Source organism: Gobius niger (assembly GCF_951799975.1).
Source record: "Gobius niger genome assembly, chromosome: 1".
Taxonomy (NCBI): domain Eukaryota; kingdom Metazoa; phylum Chordata; class Actinopteri; order Gobiiformes; family Gobiidae; genus Gobius; species Gobius niger.
In genome coordinates, this window is record NC_136852.1 from 39,948,656 (window position 1) to 39,972,045 (window position 23,390).

Consider the following 23,390-nt stretch of genomic DNA (forward strand, 5'->3'; position numbering starts at 1 on the left):
CCACTTCTCAGCACAGGCAGAGGCAGGACTCGCCTCACCTCATGTTTAACTGTCATTTATGACAAGAAAGTTGCCTCTAAGGTCCGCTAGAACAGGCTAGTGTTAAATAAACGCACACAAGAGCGAAGTCAGACTAAAGTCTCTCTTTCCTAGCTCTGTGTCATTGCATTGCTGAGCCCACGTCAACAAAGTCACTGTTTGTTTGTGCTAAATTCTCTCTAGCAACCATTGTATTTCTGCCTGGTTGTGTTCAATTCTTATAGTATCAATGATGATGAAATTAAGGCTATATCCACACGAAGGCAAAACGCTTATATTTTCAGAAACTTTCTTTGTAAGGATGAAGCAGCTCAGTAAATGTGTGCGTCCACATGGGTCGACTCAGGTCTGTGAAAACGGCGCAATTCATCTTCCAGGCCTGTGTGAGGCGCTGTGACGCTAACACAGATAATAGAACAAGATGTAGAGGCGCATGTGCAGGAAACTTATGTGGAATGTAAACAGTGAAAACATCCCACTCTGGGACCTAGTTTGGAAAATGTTCGTTTACAGACCCCCAAAACACCGGCTCGTATGGACGATACACTGAAGTGATAAAATATCTTTGCGTTTGGTCCTCAGCTTGACTTCGTGTGGACAGGGCCTTAGAAAGTACAATACAGAAGGCTTTTTGCAGCACTTTTGAGGGCCCCTACCCTGCTCTGGGCCCTGGGTACTCAGTACCCTTTACTCCCCCAGTCCGACGCCCCAGTGTAGTTTAAAAGGGCATAAAACACAATTTCACACGGCTTCACAGAAACCCAGTGGACTATGATCTTACACACAATTTCGAACTACAAGGTCTTGTCTTTCAAATGAGGCATTACGCTGTTGCTCTCCAGTCGAGAAGCTTTTAGATTTGGGTAAAGCTGAACTGGACACAAAGTGGGGGGTCTCCTGGAAGTGCATGCGCTGCAGCTTCAGCTTCTTACTTCAGTCCCTTGTGCCGCAGACGTCTCTGTCCGTGTTCCGGCTGCAGGACTTCTCCGTCAAGCGTCGCTTCAGTGACTTCCTGGGCCTCCACAGTAAACTGGCCTCCAAATACCTGCACATCGGCTGCATCGTGCCGCCCGCCCCCGAGAAGAGCATCGTGGGTAAGAGCCGGGGCTGACTTGTTATGAGGGGGGAACCTGCGGGTACCTCACGATCCGATACAACACACGATACATGGCTCACGATTACGATAACCCTACGATACGCCCATACTGCGATAAAGACAAAAAAAACTACATCACGATTGTAGAGAAACATGCGATTGTGGAATAAGGGAATAAATGATCCCTGACTTACTGTCATCACACTGTAGGAAGAAGTCTTGAAATAAGTGTAATTCCCTTGAAATAAGTAGGCCCGGGTACCAGTGCTTTTTTCTTTTCAATACCAGGACTTTAATGATACTTGGTTTTCTAAACCGATACCTGAACGATACCTTTTCCGATACCTATACTCAAATATTTGTCATCTAGAACCAGAAAACAGAATAATCATGTGAGGAAGATCTGCACATTTACAATATGGGGTTCATCTCCATTGTCATGTGTGGAAAATTGGGAATAATTGTTGGAAAATTGGGAGAAATTGTGGAAAAAATAAGGAAAATTGTGGGGGGGTGGAGAATGGGGGAATTTATTTGGAAGAAAAATTTGGAAAAATGTGAAAAAAAGAGAAGATTTTTTTCGGGTCCTGCTTTTGATACTTTTATTTTTTCGATACAAGACTGGTATCTTTTAATGGTACCCAGCCCTAGAAATAAGTTATTTTGTCCTTGATTTAGATGATTGATTGAGTCTAATTAAAAAGTTTCAAATTAACCCTTAATAACACCTTTAAAAAAGTTGTCAAATCAAGGGCAAATTTACTTATTTCAAGAATGTTTCACTTTTTTCAAGATAACTTGCAGTGCACTTCATTTACCTTTAAATAAACAAGAAACCACAGACTTGTTTCAAAAGGAATAAATCTGCCACAAATTAATCCTTAAAATCGCATCGTCCCACAAATGATTGCGATATAACACAAAGTGGATAGATGTCGTCACTATTTGTAACTGCTCTGGTCCCGTCCTCAGGGATGACGAAGGTGAAGGTGGGGAAGGAGGACCAGTCGTCCAATGAGTTTGTGGAGAAGAGACGCTGCGCCCTGGAGAGGTGAGGACGCCACAGGGAGCCACAGGGATCTATCCCCCATCTTTTTGAGACTAGTATTTACATTTTTGTCTCTCGACCAATTTGGGAAAAATGTCCGTCACCTGGAATAAGAAATAAATCAGTTAAAGTAATGTCGGGATAGTGCATTCAGCGATACTTGGACCAGGGCTATCAGCCAATCAGAAGTGAGTAGGCGTGTGAGAGGGGGCACTGGGCTCTCGATTAATTACAGGTCTGTCAATAAACAAAACACGTTTTTGCACCTAAATTATTCAATAATGAGAAAGAAACATGAGTTCAACAACAAATGTATTAATTGTAGTTCAAGTAACTGAGGCAAAGTGCATTTATAGATATTTAGCTTTCAAGTGTTTTAGGAACTCTGATCACTCATGTAACTTATAGAGTTCATTTAACAGTAATAATAATGCCACATTTATATAAAAGTAAAAATAATATTAAGAGCAAAAGGGCCATAAAACAGCACCTTTAGGTGTTTAACAATTGGCTTGTTGCACAATGTGGCTACGCTAGTTCCTCTGAGCTGAAGTTGTGGGCGCTAGTACTTCCTGTTTATATTAATTTCCATCAAGATTAGCTTAGACCCGTTGGAATCATCGTATTTCCTAGAGATTCTGTGGTGGACAGTGAGTTCCTGGGAGATGATCACTTCCTGCAGGTGAACGAGTTGTTGTACAGTGTAAATATAACCGTAAAGGAGACGTCTGTGTTTATAAGGATCAGTGACTTTGTCTTGAAGCTAAAGGCTAACATCAATTTCATGCATTATACAATTTGAAATATTGCCTTTTATTTAAAAAAAATGTATAGCATGTTAGCCTTTAGCTTCAAGAGAAACTATCAATCATTTATGATCACAGGTGTCTCCTCTGAACTCACATCCTACATCAAGATTTGAACACACTGTAAACGATACTACCAGGACCTCACTGCCCACAACGTAATCTTTAGAAAATATGATTATTATTCCAGGAAAAGAATACAGACAGGAAGTACTGGCGCTCACAGCTTCAGGTCAGAGGAACTAGCATAGCCATGCCGTGCAACGAGCCAATTGCTGTAAGCATAAATCAAAGTGCCATTTCTTATCCTGACAAGGGTTAGGGTTATTTTGGCTCAAAGTGAGCTGGAGCGCTAACGCTAACATTAGCATCGAGGACGGCAAGCTCTCTTTAAACACAACCTGCACACAGCCGTGCAGCTGTCTATCGTCCCATCAGGACGGGCCGAGCGAAGCATGTTGTGGGTGGATGTGCGTCAGATATACGGGCGTACCAGAAACACACAAATAGAAAGGTTCCGGCTCAGGAGTTCCGGCTTGGCGGGAAATTGTGAGAAATACGATTAAGTGCTTTAAAAAAAATTAACACATTGAAATCTTTGTAATTAATTAATCGAAATGAATGCATTAAAGTCCCACCCCAAATTGTAAAAACATTAGCGACTTTCGAAACCTTCGAAGCTAAAGCGAGTGGCTGCTCCTATGTCGGCGTGGACCAGACTCACTGCTGATGGAGGGGGCGGTGCTACAGACTGCGCTCCTTTAGTAACTTTTAAAGTGGGTTCTGTGTGACTATAGGAGGAGGCTGTGTGAGAATACGTGTGCACTCCGCTGTCCCACATTGATGTAGTGATATCACTGGGGAGGAAACCAACGCAGACACGGGGAGAACATGCAAACTCCACACAGAAAGGCCCCGTCCAGGTGGGAGTGGAACCCGGGACCTTCTAGCTGTGATGCACTGTGGAGCCATGAGCTTTGAGAAAAAACCTCCGGGACGCGATGATGACTTTACTAAACTCCTCGAGAGTCACACATTTCTTGGTTGCCCTGTTTCCAAAAATAGTCCCAGGAGGTTTGAAAAGTGGCTAAATCTTTCTGCTGCAGTTTATTAATGGAAACCCCTGGAGGTCGTGCAGCGTCTCGTTTGCAAAAGCCTTGACTTTGATCAGCCACATTTTCCCGTCTTTGTGCGTTTGACGTGCGCGCGGTCAAACGGCGTAAACCTCCGGAGCGCAGCGGCGCCGGCGGTTACTGACGTTTTATCGGGAAAACGCTGTAGTTTTAAAGGTCGCGCTCGGAGCTGAAGGTCGAGGCAGAAATATGGAGTTGATCATTACGACGACACGTGTTGCAGTTTGTTAACATGACGCTGACATTTGGCTCCGACGGGGAACGAGCGGGAAGTATCTGCTTTCTCTGACCGCGGCGAGGGGTTTACACATTCTAAACAGGGCCAGAGTGTGTAGTGTTTTGGATAGACAGATTCGTTCCAGTGCAGTAAAAATATAATGTCAGTAAAACCTGTTATTGTGGTTGTTTAAATTAATGTTTCTTGTATCAACGTTGTGTGCTTACAAGTTGACATAAAAAGAAAAATGAGATAGGCTTTGTAAAAAAAGAGGCCAAGATAGAACAAACATGAAGGAAACAATAAGCAATAACTGCTCCCCTTAGTGGTTGTTAATGGTTTTACATCCCACCTTTTGACTGCTTTGTCCAGTTATTATACATAGCTGATTAGCCGGCGTCGTGCCATTAAACTCTTAATAATTGACTTTTTCGAAAAGTCAATGCTAAAAATATTTTTTTTGTGTCGGACCCCGACCCGTGACCGGGAGTGGGTGGGACTGTGGAGCTCTATTTGTTTTAGGTTTGGTTTTCCATTTCTCCCACTTTTGTTGACCAATTGTGACCTGCCCTCTTATCACTTTCCTCCACTTATCGATAGTTGACACTGCATACTAAATATACAGTAAAGCCTAAACTGAAATTTAAAAAAAAATGTTATTTTGATTTGAATTTTTAAGTTGTTGACAGGAGGTGACATAGACAGAGGCAAAGTTTCACAGCAGTTTGACTCATTCATTTGCCATAGATACAGACGACATCTCTAGAATCGCCCATATATGGTCATGTTTGAAGCAGTTGAGGGGGACAAACAAATAGGAGAAAAATCTATACTTTTTATAATTACCACAACTATTTTAACAAATGCTTTGACTAAATAAAGACAAAGACGTGGAGAGGAGCAAAGTGATTCAACATCCCATAAATACATAGACTAAATAACAGAGATTGTTATCATGTTAGAATCATACTACATGCTAACGCCGTGTTTTTTCCACTTCTGCTGCCTCTATTTATGTCACTTCCTGTCAGTGTAATAAGGAAGTGAAACTATAAAGCTCCTCTAAGCGACCCCGTTTTGCCGGACCGGCATAGTTGCATTTCCACATTCCATCGCTAGATGCGCCACATTCACAGAAGGAGAGCCACGCCACACCTCCCTCAGCTCGCAGCACACCCCCACCACACGCCTCACCATGTAAACACAAACATGTGGAGAGATTGCACATGTTTGAAGCAGCAGAAGCTGCTAGTTAACAGCTAACACAGTCATCGAGACGTTTACAAAAGAACGTGAACTGGTAAACATCGGACCGACCTGCTCTGATGCAGCTGAAATCCTCATCAAATGTCTGTTTGTTTAATATTTCAATATCTACAGGAGCTGTCAGCTCTTTTTTTCTCTTCATAGGTGAGTTCTGCCAATGTGTGGCGTTTGAGGGTTGTGGGGAAAAAAAGTTCGGCATTGTAAACTTCATTTTAAATTTTTGTTCTAAATGCCAAAAAAAAGAGACTTACATGAAAGTCTCTTTTTTTTGGCATTTAGAACAAAAAAAAAGAGAGACTTACATGAAAGTAGCAGTTTAGCAAATAATAAAAAGTCTTAAAATGGAGCGAGCAGAGCGGGTTTCACTACTGACATACTGACAAAACAAATTCAAAAAGACATCGTTTAGGGCAGCTAAAAATAAAAGACAAGGGTTTTCAGGATAGGAAAGGTCAGTCACTCTCTGATTGGCCCTGACCCTAACCCTGACCCTGACCCTCCAACCATGACGTCACCTCAACAAAACAACGCTATCTTAAACTAATTTAAATTAACCGTAAACCTGACCGTAACCCTAAACTTAAGGATAGTAGACTTTACAGGTGTGAGCACGAATCTGACCAATCAGGGAGTCGATATGCAAATCTGGCCTTTCCCATCCTGGGCAAAAAAAAATGTGCGTCCTGGGACACAATTAAAGGAAGTGACTTGGTTGTTTCAGCTCAAAAAATTATGCAAATTGAAATTAATTAGTCTCTTATTAAATAAATTTAAATAATCAATCTGTTTTCTGGTTCTCTTTGACACACATTTTAATGTAGGTATCAAAAAAAGTATCATTCAGGTATCAGTAAACTATGCATAGGTAAAGTACCGGTATCTAAAAAAAATAAAACCGGCTGCATTAGACACAAACAACATCCCGTGGATTTTGTTCCTGACCAATCACCTGTCCTGCATGCAAGAGGCTATTTAGCATGTTTGTTTCCACGGTTCACTTAGCCGCTGCTGTTGCTAACGTTAATGAGCGAATCCTAAATGAGGCGTAACACTGAGCACGTTCATTCAGGCGGAATTAAAGAAGTCACAAGGGGCGGATACACGGCCACCAGGAGGAGCTGTTTCCCCATGATGTCCACTGACAGAGAGAACAGTCACTGGCTCTTACATCTACATTTCTCAGGGAAATAATGACACGCGGTTCATTTTGCTACACACTCTTTTCCTTTTGAATTTGAACATTTCCCCTCACGGATTCATTTGGAACGTGGTAGTGGGGCTTTAAAATGGGGTTAAAAAGTCAAGTTGACATGATGCTGCCTGTATTTCTATTTCTATTCAGAACTAAACAGAAACTATACTGTCTCTGCGCAGATACCTGATGAGGACCGTGAAGCACCCGGTTCTGCTCAAGGACCCCGACCTCCTGCAGTTCCTCGAGTGCCCAGAGGTGAGTCGTCCCAGAAAAAGGAAACGTCTCAGACACAGTCTTCTTTACCGGGGCGTAGCGATCACAACAATTGTTGTTAATGACATTTCACTCCGAGTCGTGGCTGCGCGGGTCCTTTCATTCAACTGGAGTCTTTGTTGTCCAGGAGTTTTCTACAGTTGGCAGAGTTTTTTGATTGATTGATTGATTTGATTGATTTGATTTTTGTGTCAGTGACTAGGACTGTGCAATTAATCGAAATTCGATACAATTTCGATTATTACACTAAATTATTACAAAATTAGCATAATCGGAAAATTTCAATTATTTTTTTATTTAATTTTTGTTTTTTATTTTTTTGCAAAGCAGACTTGCATTATTTCACGGCGTTGGGATTATTTTCCCTTCGCATTTCACGTGCCATGGCTCAAGCTTTTGCCTGACATAAAAACAAACAGCGCTGTGTGATGATGTCATCAGGCCGCGCTGCTCAGTTTACTTGCGCAGGTGTGAGGGCTGGCCAGCAGGGGGCAGGTGTGAAGCAGGGACCTCTGCTTAATCGAGGAAAACGTGAAATAATTTGTACTTTTATGACTGTTCAGAAAACAGAAAATATTCAGCATAGTTTTTTTTATTAATAAGTATAAAATAAAATAAATACTTTTTCTTTAAAGGCAACAAATAATCGTTTGAATAATCGTGATTTCAATTATGACAAAAATGATTGTGATTATTATTTTTTCAATAATTGAGCAGCCCTATCAGTGACTTCAATGTACTCATGCTGTAGCAGTCTTTTTTAATCAAATAAGACTGGACGGACTGGATCGTTTAAAAGCGGATTGGGTTGGGCAGACAAAGACAGTTGGAAAATATGGACCGGAGTCCTAAGAATGTATGTTTCTAATGGATTAGCGGAATAGATTTGTTAAAGACGCCTGTTATATCCATCTGTGATTAGTGATCGGGATGTCCTGATCTGCTTTTTTGAGCTCCCAATCCGATATTATGACACATGCTGGCCGTTATGGATCCGATACCAATACAGTCTTTTAATATGATTATGATTATATTTTTATATGATATATATAATTATATATCATATAATGCACATATTAATGATAAATTTTATATATTAGATCCATACATTGTATACCTAGTTTAGGATTTAGCTTTGAATTTGGAATTAAAAAGTTTATAAGAAGCAGGTGTTAGCTGCTTGTTAGCGATAGTAGCCTAACTTAGCAATAGCATTAAGGCTGTGAATCTGCTGTCTGCAGCGGCTCCAGTCTGCAGGTTTACATCTGTGCTGCGGCCGGAGCCGCTGCAGATCCAGGACTGCAGATTCACAGCTGTCTTTTGTATCGGACCTGATCCAGTCATTAAATCCAATGCAACACTCTCAAAATGCCTGGATCGGCTATCGGCTACACAGATGCTGAATATCGGATCAGGACATCCCTAATTAACCCCTAGTCGTCCTGGCCCCGCCCTGTCTGAACAATGAGTAGGTAGAGTAGGTCCGTGACAAAGCGAGTACATAGGTGAGGCGTGCGGGATACAAGCGTGTTATGTGAAACCGCGGCTAAACGAACTGTTTTCAGACCTCAGCCCAGATGACTTCTTTTGAAAACCTTTGCCTCCATCCTCTCCGTTCCTTCGCACAGTTCCTGTCTGCCTCCACTTGTCTCCCGTAGAACCTGGAGAACAAAGTGTTTGCATCACTGTTCCCATAAACCGTGACGTTTGCAGTTTTGACTGAATGTGGCGCTGATATATGCATCACTCCGCGGCCGGTCCAGCGAGCGTGGATTAAGTGCTGGAGTGTCCCGCGGGGGGCGCTGCGGCCTCAGTGCGGCGACAGTGACGGACGTCGGCGTTTGTCCCGGCGTTGGCTCTAATTAGATTGTCCCGCTGAACCCAAACTATTAGAAAACCCCACAATTGGCCGAAAACGTGTCTGAACTCGTTTCTCCCCCTCTCTCGGACTCTTTATTTGTCCCGTGTCGGTTTCCGCGGCGACCGCAGTCAAACGCCTCTCGTTTTGCGGGAACGGCCTCATTTCTCTTCATTTCTCCGTGAAAACCCGTGTGTTTTCCGTGACAGCCGTAACTCGACGCGTCCCTCGGGGGGGGGGGACCTCAGACCGGGAACAATTTCAGCCAATTTGAGTCTCAGGCGGAGTGAGCGCTCCATCAGGCCCCCCGACCCCCGCTGCCGCCATGTTGGAGCGAGTTACTGGGACAGAGTTTTACAAAGAGAGAGAATTTCAGGACAAAGAAAATGGCTCAATTCACTTTAGGCGGAAAAAACACCGACGCTCTGACCCTGGTTTGGATTAGAGTTCTGTGGTTTGGAGATTTGTTTGTCTGCTGCTGGGGTTCCCAACGGGGGGTCCGGGGCCCTCAGAAGTAATGTAGAAGGGCCTACAAAACAAGTACATCGTCTAGAAATAAACTTGAAAGGAAATGTATTTGCTAATATTCACTACTTAAAGTCAGTGTAGGTCACGTTTATGTCGTTTTTTTCTGGAAATGGAGATAAACTCTCTCCTCCTCTCTCCTCTCTGGACTGACACTAATGTTATATGAAGAGGCAAATGCCCAATTATTTCCGTTTCAAGTCAATTTCAACGACAACATTGTTGACACGTATGGCGTGTGCATTTGAACAGCCTGGTTCTGGATTGAAGACTTTAACAGGATGTTTCTCAGACGTCCTTGGACTGATTTTGACCATTTAAAAACTCTGAACTGTTTCAATCTGTACATGTAAAGCCGCTCTGCTTTGTCAAACGCGCTCCAGAGAGCGAGAGTGAAATGTCAGGTTTAATAAAAATAGTAATAATAATGTTTTTTAAATTAAAAACGCAAAAACAAGTTTTTCTGTTTTTGGCCCTCAATGTGTTACTTTACCTGTGCTGTGAGAGGAGACGCTGGACTTTGGTACAGTTTTTGTTTCATGTGGATACAGTATGTCCAGCCGCTACAGAGAAATTAACCATAAACCAAGTCCAGAATTCAGCATTTTGTAAATTATAGCCGTTTACAATGTTGGGACGTCACGTTCGCGCCTATTTAACAACAGTCACTTTAAACAGCTAGTTTTTTTATATGCAAAAGATACAGACGCCATCTCTGGAATTGCCCATATATGGTTATGTTCCAAGCAGTCAGAGGGAAAACAAAGTAGGGAGAAAAAAGTTACTTTCTTCCATTTCTCCAAAACTACTTTAACAAATAGTTAAAAATAGCAACAGGGGGCGCTGCGCTGGGTCATACTGCGTAAGAGAAGTAAAAACAGCCCTTGTTTCAGTCCCACAGCAGGATCCTCGTCAGGGCATAAACAATTAATTTGGACATGTCATTGTCATGTGAACAGACCACATGGAATTAATAAAAGATGTATACAGTGATATATACAGTCTGTATAATGTTTTATGCCCTGAGGAAGATCCTGCTGTGGGATCGAAACACATGGTTGTCCCTCTCAAATAAAGGACTTTTAAATTCACCTTTTGCCCATTTCTGCACGACTTTGCTAAGGGCCTCTAGTATTTTCTACTACTTTACCAAATGCTGAATTATGAATATAGTTATCCACCAATAAAGATACAGAGGAGCAAAGCAGTTTGTCAACCTATTATTACATAAACAACTGAGAATGCTACATGCTAACGCTAGCTACGACTGTTGTTGTTTTTTCACTTCTATGGAACAATCTGCCGTGAAATAACATCCATAAGGACTGATTTAGACTTGACTTTGTGTGTGAAAAACAAGTTAGTCTATATAGTCTATAGTTTGTGAAAATTAACTTTTTTTTCTTCTTTTTTGAAGAACAGGGACTTAAAAAGCCAATAAAAGCTAATTCAAATTGGCATTGAGCGTAAATGTCTTGGAAAATAATGACTGTAAATAATAATTGTTCAACTTAGGGCAGGGCGATAAATCCAATTAATTCATGCTTTTAAAAACAGACGATTTGAAAAATGGCTAAATCATAAAATCGAGCATTTCAGCTGCAGTTTTAGCTAAAATTGTGCCCAATGTTTCGCTCCCGTTGTGTCCCACTTGTTTCTCACGACTTCCCGTCATTCCTCTGTTTAATGGAGCGTTTACAAATCTTGATGAATCGAATTGAATGAATTGAATGATGCTTTAAAAGTATAGTATTGAGACAGTGAGATGTTGAATTGTGAACCCCATGTTCATGTATTCGAGTTGTTCTGACAGACTGGATCCTCATAACTGTGTGTTTTGGTGCAGTTGGCTCGTGCGGTGAGCACTCAGGCTCTGAGTGGCGCTGGGCTCATGAGGATGATGAACAAGGCTGCAGACGCCGTCAACAAAATGACCATCAGGATGAACGAGTCGGACACCGTGAGTGAGGCAGGAACCGTCTTCACACACAACCCTGGGCGTTGGTAACAGTGTTTGTGCTGGTGTGGTTGCAGTGGTTTGAGGAGAAGCAGCAGCACTTTGAGAACCTGGACCTGCAGCTGAGGAAGCTCCACGGCTCCATCGAGTCGCTGGTCTGTCACAGGAAAGGTGTGTGTGCCTTTCTACTATAAACACACAACACACATGAGATTCACCGGGGCCAGGACGAGGGATGGGTGTCATTAAGGATTTATCGATACTCCTTGTTGATCCAGTACTTTAACGGTGCTCTTATTGGCTCGTTGCACAATGTGGCTACGCTAGTTCATCTGAGCTGAAGTTGTGGGCGCTAGTACTTCCTGTTCATATTAATTTCCATTAAGATTAGCTTCGTTCGAATCATCGTATTTCCTAGAGATTCTGTGGTGGACAGTGAGTTCCTGGGAGATGATCACTTCCTGCAGGTGAACGAGTTGCTACAGTGCAAATATTTCCGTAGAGGCGACGTTTATGTTTATAAGGATCAGTGAGTTTGTCTTGAAGCTAAAGGCTAACATTCATTTCATGCATTAAACAATTTGAAAAATTTGTATCGGTATTTATTTTTATTCAATTTTTTTTATAGCATGTTAGCCTTTAGCTTCAAGACAAACTATCAATCCTTTATGATCACAAGTGTCTCCTCTGAACTCGTTACATCAAGATTTGAACACACTGTAAATGATCATCTACCAGGACCTCACTGCTCACAACATAATCTTTAGAAAATATGATTATTATTCCAGCAAGTCCGAGCTCATTTCTATAGGAAAAGAATACAGACAGGAAGTACTGACGCTCACAACTTGCGGTCAGAGGAACTAGCATAGGCATACCGTGCAACGAGCCAATTGGTACTTTAAAAGGCACAAAAATAGCCAATCTATAGAGGGAGATGCTACTGTATATAAAGGAAATAGCCTTTTTAATACTCTACATTTGGACTAATTTATTTCCACTTTGTGCATACACTTAGTATATGTAAGGTATAATACAAATATAGACCAGAATGTAAACCTTTCTTTTTTTTTTCATTATTTAGTAAATGAAGGATTCAGTCTCGTAAGTGTTTTGTTAATCACAGGCTGTGAGCTCTTGGACTGAGCCTAAATGAAAACGTATTTGTGAATGACCAACAGTGTGTGTGGCTCGTCTGTCTGTTTCGTTTCTAAAGCAGCTCGAGGGGTTTCTGATTAGAATAAGCACTAAATAATGCACTAAAACTACATATTTAAATAATAGAAATGTAAAATACAGTTATAGTGATTTATTCATCAGAGTGCATTGTAACATGAGCAAAAAATGCATAATATTGAGGAATTTATTAAAGATGTACATATATCAAGAGAAAGAGCAGTCCTATGATGGGACATTAAAGAGTTCTAATGAGCGACATGGACCTGCCTGGTCTGTAAACTCCTTTAACGTGACAGATCTAAACGTACATCAGTCAGACAGCTGCGATTGGAGTTCTTTAATAACAACTTAATAACAACAGTGAATGTGCTTTAACCGTGAACTATCTTTATTAAGGGATTCAATGATTTCCATAAGCCGTTCTTCTCGACATGGATGCTGCACATGGTGGTGTCACTGTGTTCTGTCTGTGCTCAGAGCTGTCGTTGAACACGTGTCAGTTCGCCCGCTCCGCCGCCATGTTGGGGAACAGCGAGGACCACACGGCGCTGTCCCGCGCGCTGTCGCAGCTGGCTGAGGTGGAGGAGAAAATGGAGGGGCTCCACAACGAACAGGCCAACCAGGACTTCTCCCTCCTGTCAGAGCTGGTGGGAGACTACGTACGGCTGCTGTCCGCCATCAAGGTACGGGAGACTGACCGCCAACACCAGAGACTGATGTCTCTCTTTATCTGCACAGCACGTTTACACCTGAGGTTCACCAACAACTGGGGAAACACAAACGATGCATGATAGAATTCACCAATTTCTATAGAATAAACATAACACCGTCTTTGTTGGGCTGCGTCCCTGAACGCCTCATTTAGGGTCATTATTTAGTCAATGAGGAGCACAAATGTGCACATACAAAGGCCTATCTCACCGGCCTGGAGACGAGTTGGAGACTGGAGTTGCTGCTTGTCACGGAGATGTGTCTGAGACGTCCCCTGGCAATAAGGCGAGTGTCCAGGTAGTCTCAGTGTAATCGAACATGTTCAATTTCCTTATTGCCAGGGGACGTCTCGGAGAAGAACATGTTGGATTTCCGCGGAGTCTCCACATGGTCTCATGCAGCTGTGGCACTGTTGTGGACACTGTTGTCCTCAACCAGGGAGGCGTTTCTGTGACGTCACTGCAATGTCTCAGAGACCTGTCGGATACTAAAGAGATCTCAACGACGTTTTTGTCATCCTCAACCTGTGAGACGTCACAGAAATGTCTGAGGACGACAAACAGTGTTCACGACATTGCGGCAGCTGCTTGAGACCTCTCGGAGACCATGCGGACTCCGCTGAAATCGAACCTGTTCGTTTTCACAGAGACTACCTGGAGACTCGCCTTCCCTCCAGGGGACGTCTCGGAGACCTCTTCAGGGTCCTCGCCAGTGCAAGGCACTAAACTCCAGTAATAATGGATATCTGCGAAAATCAGTGACAGTTTCATTTTAATCATAAATATGAGTCAGAGGACTTTGATTTAACATGGATTTGACATTAATGTTTAATGTTAGTGGCTTTTTGTGCCACGTTTGTGACGACTGTAAAAATATTGTAGATGAAAATTAAAAAAAAAAAAAAAAAAATCACATAATTATGTTAATCCACTTTGAAAAAATATCAAAATGTTTAACTATTCTGTATTTATATTTTAAAACACCCTTGGGTTTGTCAAAGATCAGTAACAACTTTCATCTATATCATTTTTAATGTTTACATAAAGTTGATATTCTGGCCTGGGGTGGGGTGTAGGTGTGTTGGGGGTATGTTTTGGGATATGTGTGTGTATTTTTTATAATCTGTGTTTAGGTGTGTTTTATAGAGAACTTCTTGATTACAGCCAAGAACAAACAAAATCACCTGACAACTCCCCTCACTATGGACAAGCACCCCAACTCATATACTCTCCAACACCCCCAGCACCTCCACACACACCTCCCCCAACGCCCCGTATAAGCATATCCCCCCAGAAACAGCCTCACTGTGATCTTAGGTTATTCCCATAGAAATGCACTTTCAGGGTAAATCTTTCAACTAAAAAAATCACAAATGTTTCTCCTCTGATCAGAAGAAACCACAGATAATGTTTAATATATGATTTTAAAGTGTGACGACAGAGCAATGAAAAACTGAACGGGGCATGAAATTCCACTAACGGAACATAAGGGCAGGAACTTTGTACGGGCCGCATTAGTGACAAATACAAAATTGTAAAAATTCTGTTTTGAAAATGTTGGTCAAAACTTTGTAACAAAAACGTATTCAAATATCTCATATATGGAAAATGTTATGGTCAAATTAACAGAAAAAAAATGGCTAAAAGTGGCTCAAAATGCCGTCTTGGATTATTCTCCTTTTTTCCTGAGGGGGGCACTATCCGCCACGCTCAAGCTAGGTCAGAGCTAACGTTAGCCTTTTCACCGTATTATTTTGAAGTGGTTTAAAACTGCTGTTACACTCTTTCTGTTCGGTTTATTAGTTTATTTTATTATTTCTATCAGAGAAAATGTACGTCTGTCTCAAATTTGTTAAATAAACATGTGTAACAAAAGGTTGGTACAATTGCAGCATTTATCCAGCAGAGGGCACAATGTGCGTTTTTGATTTCACTCCAAGTACAAGCTTTTTCTGTTCCTGTTTTGTTTTTGGCTACGCTCATTTACCTTGTGGATTAGTTTTTTTTACTTGTGATGTCATGAATAAATATGAATTCAGGCGACACACGCTAAAACAAACTCCTTTGAAGCCTGGCAGCACTTTTAAACAAAAACTATCCCAGGACGTTCGGACACAAGACAAAATGGCGTGACCTCAACATAATGCGCTAAAGAGAAACGTTCATAGTTTTAGCATTTTAAATTCACTTTCAACCCAAATATTATTACTGTTGTATAGCCTGAATGGCATTGGCATTACATCAGCTCCCCCTAGTGGTGAAACATGCACTGACGGTCATTCCCACTGTTGTTACACCGACCTCCTGTGACCCCCTGTGACCCCCCGTGACCTCCTCTTGCATCTGTGTTCCCAGGCCGTGTTCGAGCACCGGGTGAAGACGTGGCAGAAGTGGCAGGACACTCAGATGCTGCTGCAGAAGAAGCGAGAGGCCGAGGCCAAACTGCAGTTCACCAACAAACCGGACAAGCTGCAGCAGGCCAAGGACGAGATCAAGGAGGTGACGCCGCCAAAAAAACACACTCACAAACTCTCACAAACACAGTGTCCACTCAGACTGAAGCAGATAATGCGGTTGACTCTGAGGCAAAACATGTGAACTTCAGTGGCACCGTTTGAAAGAGCATCGTTTAGTTTAACTCACCAAAGGAACAGGTCCGCGCTATGATGTTCCTCCGCGATGTCACACAGCTCCCCGGAGGCGCACAAGGACCAGGGAGGGGTCGTCTCTTGTTCCCAACACAAAGACCAAAAGTCTCTATCACACTCTGTTCCAAAGTTATGTCCGAAAATCAGTGATGTTGTGAATGGCAGTGGGTTCAAAAATGAAACTGCAGTTGGGCCAAAACTATGGGCCTCATTCATGAACATCTTCTTAAAGGAACAGGCCACCGTTTTTACATACTGAGATATGTTCTTACCTGAGCTGAGACGAGTTCTTTAGGACCTGTCTGATCTTCCCCCGTGCCTTCAGTCACGTAAACACAGCGCAGACGGCGTTAGCATTTAGCCTCTCCCTCTCTCCACTATAGCTCCAAAACAGGACAAGATAGAAGCTACCAAGCTCTTCCACGTTTTCCCTATTTAAATATGGTTACGTGAAGTGTTCCACTACAAAGTATAATTACACAAAATTAAACAATGTGGATTTTCTAAGCGGATAAAAGGGGGGACTATATTGTAAGGCGTAATAATACCAGGAGTAGTTCGGCATTCGCACAGTAAAGTGAAGAATATAGTCTTCTAACGCCGTCTGCGCTGTGTTTACGTGACTGAAGGCACGGGTGAAGATCAGACAGGTCCTAAAGAACTCGTCTAAGCTCAGGTAAGAACATATCTCAGTATGTAAACACGGTGGCCTGCTCCTTTAAGAAACTTCTTAAAATCCGTACATACGAAGGCAGTGTCAGGAAACTGCAGCAGATTCACCACACGTTCTTAAGTCGGAAGATCCTATACTCTGTGTCTGAAGTTGGTGAACGCCGACTTGGAAGTGCGTGTTTGTATAGACTAATTAGCATATGCCACGCCTCTTTCACCAAAAGTATGAATGGCGACATACAAATCCAAAACTCATAACCAACCAAACCCCAACCCCAGAACTCAGCCATCTGTGCCCCGCACCCAAGGACCACCTCATCTTTGGGCGACATTGCTCTCATTCCAAAATGTTTCAATAGATATAACCTGTTTTCCTTCAGTCGAGGGCGATATGGGCAAAAGATAAAATCTCGATTTTTTTCCACTCCGTTTGGACGATTACGGTTTTAATCGATTTTATTTGAAATAAACTTAATAAGTCTCCTGATCTTTCATATGAAGAAAACTGCTCAGTGTCCTGCTCATTAATATTTCATAATGTAGCTACAGTTAGGCCCATTAACATAATATAACCCTTTGTTTAAAAATGGTTATTTCTGTTTTAAATATTCCTCGTCTGCTCTCAAAAGTAAAACCTCTTAAAGCAGTACTAAGTAACTCTTCCCCCTAGAAGCCATAAGCGCAACTGCAGGTGTAGTAGCAAGTTACGATTTTTTAACTTATTAATTGTCTTGGAGAGTAAATACTACACTGACAGGAAAGGCGAAGGCAGAGAGGGATACTGTGCATCCAATTATACAATAGAAATATTTTTTTTCACTCAAACCTGGCTGTAAATACTGTTTAAAGTGACGTTAGCCTGCAGTTAGCTTTGCCCATTAGCATGTTAGCTTCTTCTTCGTGATTCTATTAGTGTGTATTGGTGACTCTGGTCCGGTGGCAGTCAAGTTGCAAACATGGTTTTCTGTCCAGAGACACCAGGGGGAGATGAAAGACCCTCCAATCATCCCATAAACACTTGTATCACCCCCACAGGGACTAAGGGGAGGATTTATTAAGGTAAACACGTTACTTAGTACTGCTTTAATCAACCATGGAGTTTTCAGAAGTGTTTTAGTTTTATCGTCCTCATGCCTCTGCTGTGATTGAACCGTCTCCATGGAGACTCAAGGGAAAGGGGCGGAGTTAAATGGTCCGCTCAGAGCAGAGTGAGCGAAAGGCACAGGAGCAGACCGGAGGAAACTCCAGCGCGTCCTCTTAAAACACTTTGGCCTTTGTGAAGCCGCAGATGGTCAGGAAGTCTCTGCTTCTCCACTGGAGTCATTTCACTGCAGAGCGTCTAAATAAGCTGAGAAAATGGCCGCACTTGTTGGGGGGACATGGAGCGGCGGACTCGATTTTATGATTTAGCCATTTTCCAGATCGTCTGTTTTTAAAAGACTGGCTCAAGGTCAGTCCTTTAAGAAGATACAGCGGCGAGACGTTCCACTCACGCAGCTCAATGTGTCGCCTTTGAAATCACAAGCTTCTCAGATCAAGGGTTCGTCTTTATCAAATAACGTTTATGCAGCACATTTACTGCTATAAGTGAACGGCGGTATTCAAAAGTTCTAGCAGTATACATTGGTATTTTACTTGCCATTAATAAAAGTGCAAGTGATATTACAGGCTTATTTCTGAATAAACAAGGTATCTGGAATTTATTATAATTATATTTACATATTTACGTTTTCTGGAGTTAAATAAGATTTGATTATGTATACATGCTGCGTAAGACAGAACTGGAGACTTTCTCCTCCAGAGTGTTCTTAGGATTTGTTCTTACAGAGGAACGTTTTCAGCTAAGAACAAGTTTTTGAATGCCAGAAACCTTCCTAAGAAGGCGTTAAAGGGATATTTCAGGATTTTTGACATAGGGCCTCATTTCCTAGTTATCCAGAGTGTTGCTGATTTCTGGAGATACTTTTTTTGTAATTCATGCAGTTCTTATGTTTGAAGAGTTTCGTGGCGCTAGGCTTGTGCAAGGTTAGTGCATTTCTATGGTATCAGCTAGCCTGCATTAAAAACAGTGTGACCCGCTCCACAGAGCACCTGAGGCAAATCACTGATAACACCAGACTAACCATGTAAATGTCTGTGTCCATAGAATAATTTTAACCATTTTGCATTGAAAATACCTTATATTTGAGCAGCATCAGCTTCGTGGTTGTATAAGCTGCGCGGCGGCGGAGTGATCTGCTAAAATAGTCCCTCAAAATGCGATCATTCATGTGATGCAAGGTCGGTTATGTTCCAAAAATGATTCTCTCGACACAGACATTTATATGGTTAGTCTGGCGTTATAAGTGATTTGCCTCAGGTGCTCTCTGGAGCGGGTCACACACTGCAAAAAGTAAATATCAAGCATTGGCTTAAATGACTTGAACTGAGGAAATGTATCCTGTTTTTGTCGGTTTTCACTCATTTAGACACTTTTCCTGATCGGACCTCGTTTACTTTGCTTGTTTGAGGACATTTCAGACCAGTTCTAAGGTAAATCTCGCTTGAAATAAGAAAGTAAAATTGCCAATGAGATAAGACCAAGTTTCGTACCCCATTGGCAAAGAAAATGACCTGAAATAAGGACGAAATGTATCGAAACGAGTCAGAAACATCTCAGAACAAGTGAAATAATCCAGGACAAATGCCCAAGAACTTCTTAACTAGTCAAAACAACTCAAATTTGGATTATTATGCTCAAATTGAGATGTTTATACTGATCTAGTTAATTTCTTTTTGCAGTGCACTGTTTTTAATGCAGGCTAGCTGATACCATAGAAATGCACTAGCCTTGCATTAGCCTAGCGCCACGAAACTCTTCAAATATAAGACCTGCATGAATTACAAAAAAAAATATCTCCAGAAATCAGCAACACTCTGGATAACTAGGAAATGAGGCCTGAAATATCCCTTTAAGAGGCACATTTGTGCATAAGAACGTGTGGTGAAAACACTGGCGCAGTTTGGTCTGGAACATCCTGTCTTCAGCTTTATCTTGACTCTGTTTTTGTAACTCTCTCTCTGTGCGTTTTCTGTGTTTTTGTTGTTTTTTTATTTGCCGTCTGCTCGCTCGTCCGTGTCCTCCCCCCTCCCCCCCCCCCCTCCTTTACTTTTCCACTTTTTCCCGCTGTTGCCCGGGTTGTTTTTTTGGCGGAGGCCGAGCGGAGCGTTCTTTATTAGCGCGCGTTGAAGCTGTCAGCGGCGTTTCCCCCTGAGCGCGGCCCGTCAGGCAGCAGCAGGAGCCCTCGCTCACACTCGCACACACGTCGTCCACGTTTCACTCTCTCCGAGCGTCTCACGCCCCCTTTCACTCACCCAGAGACGGGCAGAGAGGTGTGCTGCTCAAGGGCACGGCAGCAGTGTGAGCCCAGTGTGTTCTCCCGGAGTCCAAATCTCCATAAACTTCAAATATTCCAAGTTTAAGGTGAAAACTTTGAAAGATTGAGTTGTATCTCCTCTCCTATTCACCTGCAGTGTCTCGCCTGCAGAGGGCGCTCCAACCAAACATGGAGATGTGAACCGCGCACTCTCAGGGATAAAAGAAGTGATTTTTTTAGCTGTAAAATATCTCCGTCCGCCTCCTCTGAAGTGTTTCCGACCGCAGCAGTGAGTTACAACCCTCCACTTATTCCCCCCCGTCTGTCAGACAGCGCGCTCTTACTCTGACGGGACGGCCCCAAACAAGCCTTTATTTTGACGGGAGTCGACAGAAAACACTTCTCGCCTTTTTTTTTTTTTGCAGAAGCAGGAAAAACAGTTTTACAGAGATCAGACCAAAACAAGGAGACGTCACACAAACCGACTCGGGGCATTTAAAAGTATTATATTATATTCAAACAGGCAGTTCTTGGAAAGTTCATTGAAAATACCAAAATGATGCTTTAAAACATAACAAGCTGCAGTTTGGCAAATTGACCAAATGCTTTCGCCAAAAAGTGTCTTGTTTTGTCCAATTCTTATGCACAAACATGCGTCCACTTATTAAGATCTTTCAAATTCTGAATTCCACATGTAGCCCAGACTCAGAGAGGCCTCGTTTAAAAGCTCTGATCGTCCCGTTTCTCAGGCAAAGAAAACGCCTGGAAAAGAGTCTCTATCACTTTTTGTTCTGAATATATGGGCAATAGTCATCTGCCAGTTAATATCGGCGATACTTGGACCAATATTTTTCAGGGTGTCTTATGTATCGCTCGGGCCTTAATCTTTTTGTATTAATAGGCGAATTGAAAAGGAAAGTGGTTCTCAATAGGGAAGCACTGTCTGGTGCGCCTTGGGAAATTATCCAATTTCACCTTGTTAAAAAAAAAATAATAATAACTTAACTCAAAGCGCTACACCGTTGTCATTATTCATTCACTCCAGACTCGGCGGTGATAAGCTACTGTTGTAGCCACAGCTGCCCTGGGGGTAGACTCACTCATTCACCCAGGCTTCCTGGTGTTTCCAAACGGTCTCCCATCCAAGTACCGACCAGGCCCTTCCTGCTTAGCCTCAGATCTGACCGATCAGGCAGAACAAAGGCTCTACATTTCAGAGATTAAACCTCAGTGAATATGGACATGCTGTATGTCATTCAGAGGCTCACAACCTGGAGAATGTAATCCAGTTGGCAGCATGCTAATGCTATTGGCAGCATGCTAATGCTATTGGCAGCATGCTAATGCTATTGGCAGCATGCTAATTAAGGCTGAAACAACCGATCGATTAATCGACAACGATTATTGAAATAGTCAACAGCTATTTTAGTGATCGATTAATCGTTTTCCAGCAAACACGAACTCAAATAGAGCAAAAATGACATGAAAACATTGTATTTTTGATGGAAACCTACTTTGTTTTTAAAGTTAGGGTATGTAGTGTTTTGTTCATTGAAAGTTTCATAAATATATATCTGTGTCTCGTCCAATCAGAGATCAGAATTGGAATTGGAGCCTCCAAAAACACTCACTTTAAGTTTGCTCCATCAACATGTCCTCAAGCGATGCCACTTTAGCTTTAGGCGGTAAAAAAAAATACAATCTTCATACACTATTCACAGCAAAGCAATTAACTGTAAAAATAATCGGTAGATTCATCAATTACTAAAATAATGCTAATGCTAGTGGCAATAATCAAGGTCAGAAACAATAATATACATATCTACCTAGTGTTAGGTACATATGTATTTATTGTATTTATTGTATTAGTACCACAATACAATAAAATAACCACTGCTGGAGCGGCCAAGTGTGTGAGTGTATCTGAGTTTATGAAATAACACATTTGTAATGATCAGATCACTTTATGAGTTGTTTTTGTGAATGTAAACTAAATAACCTCTCATATACCCAAGGTTAGTATAGTTTAAAGTTAAGTTTATTGATGGAATGCCCCTTGAGATGTGCCATCTCGTTTTCGAGGGGGGTGTAGAAAGTCTGGTGATCCTTGTTAAATGTTTTTCCATGAGTGTATTAATACTTAACATTGATATTTGCTCTGTCACATCATGACAAGAAAAGATCAGACTTTAATGATCTCAAAATGGAGAAAAGAGGAACATTCACTTTTTCACTCACAGCAGCTACTTTAAGAAAGTCTCTTGTTATCGGTTAATATCGGGAGATACTCAGACCCCCAGTATCGGTATCGGAAGCTAAAAGCTGGGCGGGTGCATCTCTAGTCGTGTGACGTATGTTTGTGTCTTCACCGCTTCACTAACACCTTCCAGCTGCAGGATCTGTGTCACATTTTACTGCTGCCGTTCGTGGGACTTACACTTTTCCTGCTTCATTGTAGAATTTTAGAAGCTACAAATCCTTTATCTCAATGTATAAACGAATCCCTCAGGACGTCACAGGGAAATGCTGTTTCTCCTTTGAATAACCGCAATATTAAAATCTGACATGGATTTGTCCCAAACCTCGCTCACTTGTTTCCCCTGTTTTTTCATTTGAACTTGTGTTGCTGCGTTTCATGCTTCCCGAAGGAGATAGAGGAGGTAGGACCCGCACGGCTCTCACTAACACTCTCTTCATTTGCTCATGTTGGCCCTCAGTTATCAACATTGTGCACAAAAGTGGAGTATGTTTTGGTGTGTTTGCGGCGTACGGCAGAGGCGGTTATGAACGTTTTATGGCACGAAACACAGAACATTCTCTAACCAGGAAAACACCGTCATTTCCGGACTATGAGACGCTACTTTGTTCCCACCCTTTGAACTTTGTGTCTTATACAACGGTGTGCCTAACTTATACATTTTTATGATCATGCTGAATATTGTGTCATCCTTCTGGCCTCGTCCACCTCTGACCGCAGTGTTTACTGCACACCAGAGGAGCGGGGCAGCAGGATGCCCTCCCGCGCTGAAGCTAACGTGGCTGCGAGTGCAAAATAAATGTGTTTAATTCTCTCACCGCTCAAATATTATGGAGAGTCCAGCGATGCACGGGTATTAAAAGCCAGCCTGAAGGGGTCACCACAAACCCAGGTCAGAGGAGCTTGGAACAGGTGAGCGCAGAGCAAACCCGAGAGGAGAGCGTGCGGACAGCGGACCCCGCTCAAAGCGGGACAATTTCCCTATAGGACCAATAAAGTATGTCTTAACCTTAAAGGGATATTTCAGGATTTTTGACATAGGGCCTCATTTCCTAGTTAGTGTTGTTGATTTCTGGAGATATTTTCTTTGTAATTTTGTAATTTTTGCATTCATTCTTTTGTTTTCAAGAGTTTCGTGGCGCTAGGCTAGTGCTA

The 23,390-nt window shown here is 42.2% G+C and overlaps 1 protein-coding gene across 1 annotated transcript in view; it reads left to right on the top strand.

The window, feature by feature from the left end:
* Positions 1 to 23,390, top strand: part of snx2 (sorting nexin 2) — a 40,476-nt gene that overhangs the window by 15,371 nt on the left and 1,715 nt on the right. The window contains exons 6-12 of the mRNA XM_079568172.1: positions 992 to 1,133; positions 2,108 to 2,186; positions 6,980 to 7,055; positions 11,303 to 11,416; positions 11,491 to 11,584; positions 13,070 to 13,275; positions 15,658 to 15,801. Of these exons, the coding sequence (XP_079424298.1) occupies positions 992 to 1,133; positions 2,108 to 2,186; positions 6,980 to 7,055; positions 11,303 to 11,416; positions 11,491 to 11,584; positions 13,070 to 13,275; positions 15,658 to 15,801 (855 nt within the window). The remainder of the gene's footprint in view (positions 1 to 991; positions 1,134 to 2,107; positions 2,187 to 6,979; positions 7,056 to 11,302; positions 11,417 to 11,490; positions 11,585 to 13,069; positions 13,276 to 15,657; positions 15,802 to 23,390) is intronic.